General features: G+C 44.7%; 3 protein-coding genes across 3 annotated transcripts; all 3 read left to right on the top strand.

Moving 5' to 3' along the window:
• Nucleotides 1-880: 880 nt before the first annotated feature.
• Nucleotides 881-3448, top strand: TEOVI_000696000 (beta prime COP protein; the record flags this gene model as incomplete). The annotated part of the gene is made up of 1 exon (XM_067220896.1): nt 881-3448. One exon carries the CDS (start codon nt 881-883, stop codon nt 3446-3448), a length of 2568 nt encoding a protein of 855 aa, XP_067076997.1.
• An 857-nt stretch (nt 3449-4305) lies between these two features.
• TEOVI_000696100 (mitochondrial RNA binding complex 1 subunit) lies at nt 4306-5163 on the top strand (the record flags this gene model as incomplete). The annotated part of the gene is made up of 1 exon (XM_067220897.1): nt 4306-5163. One exon carries the CDS (start codon nt 4306-4308, stop codon nt 5161-5163), a length of 858 nt encoding a protein of 285 aa, XP_067076998.1.
• A 363-nt stretch (nt 5164-5526) lies between these two features.
• TEOVI_000696200 (uncharacterized protein) lies at nt 5527-7113 on the top strand (the record flags this gene model as incomplete). The annotated part of the gene is made up of 1 exon (XM_067220898.1): nt 5527-7113. One exon carries the CDS (start codon nt 5527-5529, stop codon nt 7111-7113), a length of 1587 nt encoding a protein of 528 aa, XP_067076999.1.
• Nucleotides 7114-7166: the final 53 nt, after the last annotated feature.

The raw sequence follows: 7166 nt of genomic DNA on the forward strand, positions 1-7166 counted from the left end.
TATTTCCCTCCTTTAAGGAATAATAGTAATGTGAATAATAAAAAGGAAAGGATTAAAGGATGGAAATACATACATATGTGTATACATACATAAATAAATATATATATCTACACATGCATATATTAAAATGTGCTTCAAATGTGTGAAGTGATGTGACATGCCGGTTTAATGTCAAATGAAATATTTATTCGTTTAATTGTGGTTGTTGCAGTCGTAACTTCAGGAGGAAATGAGAGAGGTATATTTATACAGGTGACACAGATCCCTTTCAATGCTTCATGAAATTTAAAATAATTCGGGAAACTACACACGCACAGTAGATGATACGAGACAAAAATGTAATTTAATACAATTTTAATATACATGTGCACATACACTTATTTATTTATTGAAGTGGGGCCTTTATTTTTCACCTAACTTCCTTAATTTATTTACTGTTTTGCAATTCGTGTGAGTGACCTTTTGTTAACTGTTAACTGCACCCTTTTCTTTTCTTGTTTTTTTATTTTTGTCTTTTATCATTATTATTATTTTCTTATTCATATTCTTTGAAGGGGGAAAAAAGAAAGAAAAGAAACCTAACGGTTGGAAGGTTAAATAGAGTGAAAGAGAAGCACGAAACTTTTCACCACCAAATTGGAGGGAAGGGAAGAAAGAAAAAGAAGAAAAAACAAATCAGAAAGAATATTAAGGAAAAAAAAAATACTGAAAAAAGAAAAAAAAAGAAGGAAGAGCAGAAGTTCTTGTAGGTGTTATTATTTGCTGTTTTTGTTGTTGTTTTGTTTGTAGAAAAGTAGAAGAAGAGCACAAAAGGAAGAGAAGCAACAGCAGATAAAAAAAGAAAAATAAAGAAGAGAGAAAAGGAGAAGGAGAAGGAAAAATGTCGTCAAAAATGATGTCACCGCCCGAAACATTAATGGTAGCAAATAGTGACCGTGTCAAGATGGTTGACATGCATCCGAAAGAACCACTTTTTCTTTGCTCGCTGTACTCCGGCATCATTAACTTGTGGAACTTTGAGACCCAAGCGCTGCTCAAATCATTTGATACGGGCACGGGACTTCCCGTTCGTTGTGTTCGGTTTATACCCCGATTGCAATCGTTTGCCTGCGGTACGGATGATATGCAAGTCCGTGTATTTAACTATAACACAATGGAGAGGACACGAACCTTTCAGGCTCATGACGATTACATTCGTGGAATTGTTGCACATGAGACTCTTCCGATTTTACTGACATGTTCGGATGACATGACAATTAGACAATGGGATTGGAGTCGTGATTGGGCACTTGTAGAGACTTATGAGGGGCATCAACACTACGTTATGGGTATTGCAATGAACCCAAAGGACCCTTCCACATTTGCCACTGCTTCATTGGATTGCACAGTAAAGGTATGGAGTTTGAATAGTCCCGTGTCAAACTTCCAGCTCGAGGGACATGAAGATGGTGTGAATTGTGTGGATTATTATCCGGGAGGTGACAAGCCATATTTATTGAGTGGAGCGGATGATCGTACTGTGCGACTCTGGGACTATCAAACCAAAGCTTGCCTGCAAGTTTTCTCGCATCATACGGCAAATGTCACCGCTGTTCTGTTTCACCCCAGCCAACCGCTATTGTTTACACTTGCAGAGGACATGGAAATGAAGGTGATCACCACCGACACGCACCGTTTAGTACTTAATCTCGATCATTCTCGTATGAATCGTGGTTGGTCCATGACAACGAAGAAACACGCGAGTGCTCTGGTGGTTGGTTATGATGGTGGTACTGTTGTATACAAAGTGGGTGATGACAGGCCCGTTTTTACGATGGATTCCAATGGAAAGATCCTGTTGGTGGTTGGTAATGATGTAAGACGTGTAGATGCAAAGGGCATTCCAGCGGATGTGACTGACGGTGACGTGTTGGCACTTCCTTCGAAGGAAATGGGAACGTTGGAGTCGCGTCCAACCGCTATTGTGTATGGACCCAGTGGGCAGTTCGTAGCAGCGCTTGGGGAAAGTGACTTCACTATACTTTCATCGCTTTCCATGCGGTCAAAAGCATTCGGTAAATGCATGTCGTTCGTTTGGGGTCCGGACAACGGTTCGTATGCTGTGATGTTGTCGCCTAGGGAGGTACGTATTTGCAAAAATTTCAAAGATCGTGGGGCCATATCTCTTGTAGACAGTGCTGAGAGGTTGTTTGCTGGACCGCTGCTTGGTGTTTGCACGGCATCCAGCCTAGCGTTTTATGATTGGGCGACGTTAAGTTTTATACGGCAAATTGATGAGAGCCCCAAGGCGGTGCAGTGGACTGAAAACGGTGAGTTTGTTGCGATAGTCACCGACTCAGCCTTCTTTACATTGCGGTTCAATAGTGACGATGTGGTGGATTATTTTGATGCGCATGACTCCACACCGGAGGAGGGGCTTGATTTTGCTTTTGAAGTTGTGGAGGAGGTTATGGAGAGCGCGAAGGAAGTGTTATGGGTAAGTAACTGTGTTGTGTTCATCAACCAAGCGCATCGACTTTGTTATTACGTTGCGGGAGAAATCAACAGCATTGCGGTGGTGTCCCGTGATCAATACCTCCTTGGGTACTTGCCCAAGGAGAACAGGGTTCTTTGCATTGATAAGGACCTGAACATTACAAGTTACCTAATTCCTCTCGGTATAATTGAATGCATGACTGCTGTGGCTCGGGGAGATTTGGTGGCCGTTCAAGCGCTGGTTCCTCCGCTTGGGGCACGTGAGAAATTATTGGTCGCACGTTTCCTGCAGTCAAGGAAATACCTGGAGTTGGCGCTGGAGGTTACATCGGAAGATGACCATCGGTTCGAATTGGCACTGCAACTGGGTCGACTGACGATGGCGGAGGAAATAGCTAAACAATCGGGTTCAGTTGGTCATTGGAAGCAGCTTGCGGACGTGGCACTTACGAAGGGCGCGTTTCAACTGGCGAAGGAGGCCTTATGTAAATGTGGGGATAGTAATGGCCTGCTTTTGCTTTACTCATGCGTGGGTGATATGGAAGCTATTTCAAAGTTGGGTGACACCTGCGTGGCGAATGGGAGGCTAAATATCGCTTTCACTTGTTTCCACCTAACAAGGCGTTACGCAGATAACGTGGATTTGCTTTGCCGCACAGGTAAACTTGCGGAAGCTGCCTTTTACGCTCGCACACACTGCCACGGAAAAGTTGACGAAGTTGTAGAAAAGTGGAAACTGGGGCTTGTCCGACTTCCGCGTGTATCGGAAGCTATTGCGAATCCCACGGCATATCCCAATCTTTTCCCTAACATGCGGATGAACGCACCGGCGGCTGCGGTGGTGGAGGGCAGCACCATTAAATTCGAAAATGATTTAGCGGCGACCAAAAACGGCAGTGCGGTGTTGTCAGCCAGTGGTGTTGGTGTTGGTGTTGGTGTTGGTGGTGACGACGACGAATGGGGTGAGCAGTAATTACGTAAATAATCGGCTTAAGATGGAGTGGTGGACCCGTTATTATTTTTTTTTCCCAATAGCGAGAGACGTCCCGTTTTTGTTTTTGTTTTTGCTTCTTCTTATACGGAAGGGAAGATTTTTCCTTTTTTTTTTTCAAAGAAGAAAGATGCAGGAAACCAGACAGTAAACACAAATACGGAGGAAAAAGAGCTGATATTTACGCATTTTGTTTTCTTTTCCCCCTCCTTCTGAGATTTCCACTCCTTGGAGAGCAAGGCAGGGAATGGGAGGGGAAAAAAGAAAAAAAAAGTTGAAAGAGGCGGAAACGGACCTGCAGCGGGCGGGAATTGGTAAAGAACAACTTCCCAAACGATTTTATATAAACACACACACACATAAAAAAGAAAACGGTTGGTGTGATTTGGTTTAGTGCGTCCAGGGGGGGGGTTGAAAGGATAGTTACTGAATAAGTTAGTAAAATACTAACCCTGTGTTGTATCGCGTTCGACTGTGTTTTTTTGGCGGTCACGAGGTGTTATAAATTCTGCGGACTAAAAGTGGGGCCCTCTGCTACGCTAATGTGTAAAACAGACGCATTATTTTTCTTTTTCAAACGAGTCACTGCCACACTTTCGTCATTTTGCCTTTATATGATTTGCTACCGTCACAAACTCTGTACCGTCAGAAGGCCTCTTTCTTTTTCTTTTTTTGTTTGTCTTGTTATGCATATATCCCTCCTCCTCCTCCTTCTCCCCAGGATTTGCATCTGTGCTATATACTTTCCTCTCTACGCCCTGTTTTTTTTCTTTTTTCCTCATGATGTAAACCTAAAGTTGTGTGGCCCCTTGACTGTAGAGGGAAATTTGGGTCTTCATATGTTCAGCGGGCTTCAGCGTGCACTAACGGTTGTAGGATCGCCGTTAAGGTACTGCAGACGCTTCCACCATGTAACGGCAGTGCGTTTCTTCGCACGCGTGTCAGGCGACTGGAGCTGCCCGTGTGGTTTCTCAAATTTTGCGTCACGTTCCGTCTGTTTTCAGTGCCACAGGCAGAAACCTGTTTTTCTCCGTGCTGCTGGTGAGACGTATGAGACAGACATTGGTGTTGCACGTTTTGCCAACTACAAACGTGGTGATTGGGTGTGTACCTGCGGGTCCCACAACTTTGCTAGACGTGAGACTTGCATGTTGTGTTGCGCGCCGTGTCCCTCAGGTGGCGGAAAGGCTGAAGCGAAAAGGGCCCGACTGCTTCCAGGTGATTGGATTTGTCCCAAATGTACGACACACAACTTCAGAGGGCGCAAGGAATGCATGCTTTGTAGTGCAGGGGTTCCAGTAGGGGTGGAGAATGCTACAAATCTTAGCAACGAAACTACTAGTGATTTAAAGGGTAAAGAAAACAGTGAAGAATCACAGCAACCCCCATGGACATGTGTCGCGTGCCACACAGTTAATGTGAAGGCGGATAAACTTTGTGAAGTGTGCGGCGCTTCCCGGACCGAGTCATCGCGGAGCACCTATTCGTCAGTAACGCGACCGGATGATTGGACATGCACGGGGTGTAGTTTCTTAAATTTCTCCTCTAGGGTTAAGTGTAAGAACTGCAAAGCACTCCGGTCGTCTGGTGAGGTTGAAACGAGTGAGGCCATGTGGATTTGTAACTGTGGGTATAAAAACTTTAAGGACCGTTCCTCCTGCCGTGAGTGTGGAGCCTCTAAAGAATCAGATTCTTAGCATGCCGCGCGTCGAATACCGTGCACATCCCTCGAGGCGTCTATTTTTCTTTCTCTTTTTCTTCTTTACTTTACTTCTTCTTTAATTTTTGTCGTTTTGTTATTGTATGGGACTGAATATTGTTTTCCTCCTCCTCCTACTCCACTTTCTTGAGGAATTAACGAACCTGTGTATGTTGCTCCTCTAAGTTTTAAAACCACATTGTAGGGGTAAACTCTGTGTCTGTACCCGTCCATGCGCTTGTGCATTTGTTGGTTGGGTTAGAGGTATTCCTCTATTCCTTTCATGCATTTTCGTCCCTTTTCTCTTTTTTCTCTCTCTCTTTTTTTTTTTTCGTTGGTTCGCATTAGAAAGCACTTTGCCATGCTAACGTTTCCCGGATTTGTGCCGTTAGGTGAAAAACAGTCTGTTCAAGCGGCATGTGAGGCTCGGCGACGATATCTGGCTGCACATCTTGTGCCTCTGTACGCTAATACGAACCCAACCGAACTCTGGAATAACATCGTTAAGTATAGGGAACATAGTGGTACAGATTCAAATGACTGTGTAGAAACATACGAAGAACTGAGGATATCATACAAGGGGTATAAGAGTATGGTATATAACCTTGTTTTCCACATGACCATTGAAGAAGATAAAGCGGCACCGGCATCCGAGCGCGAGTCCCGCAAGCGGCTGTACTTTAGTCACCCGTTTCTTTCCCCTGCCACTTTTTTATCCTTCCCGCGCGCAGAGGATGGAACGATATCTGCCGTTCCCATGTATGCTTTCGCAGCTAAGCGGCTACTTCTCTATAGGTTGCGAATTAAACTTGAACTAACTGCGAGGGTTGTTCCTATGGTTCTGCAGGATCCCGTTTCTAAAGTAGCGGGGCAGCTGCGATGCCCACCGAGTGCATCATCTCCCCTTTCCAATGGTTTAACGCAGGATGATATTGAAAACTTTCTAGTGGAGTTGGTGCCGAATTTGCGCCTCGTGCGGGATATACCGCCATGGATGCAACCGTATTATCTCTGTCATGCATCGAGAAAGTTTATGTTCATGTGTGATACGAGACGTACTGGGGCTATAGCCATCGACACCATGATGAAGAGCGATGTCTTCTCAGAGCTGCTGCGCATGTATGAGAGTGACGCACAAGATGCCATCACAACTTTTCCAGAGGGTTGCACGGTGGATGTGGCTGCCTCACATTTAGTGGCAGATACTGGCGTTGATGACACGGTGGCAGCATTAGTTATTTCTTATGAGGGAGAAGGGAATCATCCAGACGACATGTACACTGTGAAGGCACTGGAGGAAGAAACTGTACTTCGCGTCCGCAGAAGTCAGTTATATTGGAACCCGGGCTCTACCGAGTTCCTCACACAAGATGTGTTGAGTATGGACAACTGGTTTTCTCTTCCCCTCATGGGTCGAATTTATGAGCACTACACGAGTTTGGACCTTGATGGTGATGGCGTTCTTTCTATAGATGAACTTGCCCGCTACTGTGACAGTAGTTTTACCAGTTTAGTGGTTGAGCGGGTATTTGAGTGCCACGTCCCGCACAGCGGCAAGCATCATGTAATGGATTATAAGACATATTTGGATTTTGTCATTGCAACGGAACACGCGGCGACCCTTCCTGCTATGAAATACATTTGGAGCATTCTAGATTTAGAAGGAACAAAGTCGTATGTTACTGTAGATACCCTGCGGGGTTTCTGCAAAGAGGTTGCAAGTGAACTCATTGCTAATGGTCTCATGACTGATATTTCAGCGCAATCAATTCTATCAGAAGTGATTGATATGATCAATCCTAAGTGGCACGAATGGGTAGAATTTGATGACATTGTACGATCTGGTCACCAGGCAACTGTGTTGCCCATCTTGTTGAGTTACCGTAATTTCTACGCATATGATTGTCGCGAGCAAACGGCAGCTGAAGCCAATGATGAATATGCGTAGAGCGAATGATGATGAGAAGTATCAGAGTGCCGGTTGCATTTGTAGTGCTGAGG

The sequence above is a fragment of the Trypanosoma equiperdum genome, assembly GCF_001457755.1.
Source record: "Trypanosoma equiperdum strain OVI genome assembly, contig: ctg_1257, whole genome shotgun sequence".
Classification (NCBI taxonomy): Eukaryota; Euglenozoa; class Kinetoplastea; order Trypanosomatida; family Trypanosomatidae; genus Trypanosoma; species Trypanosoma equiperdum.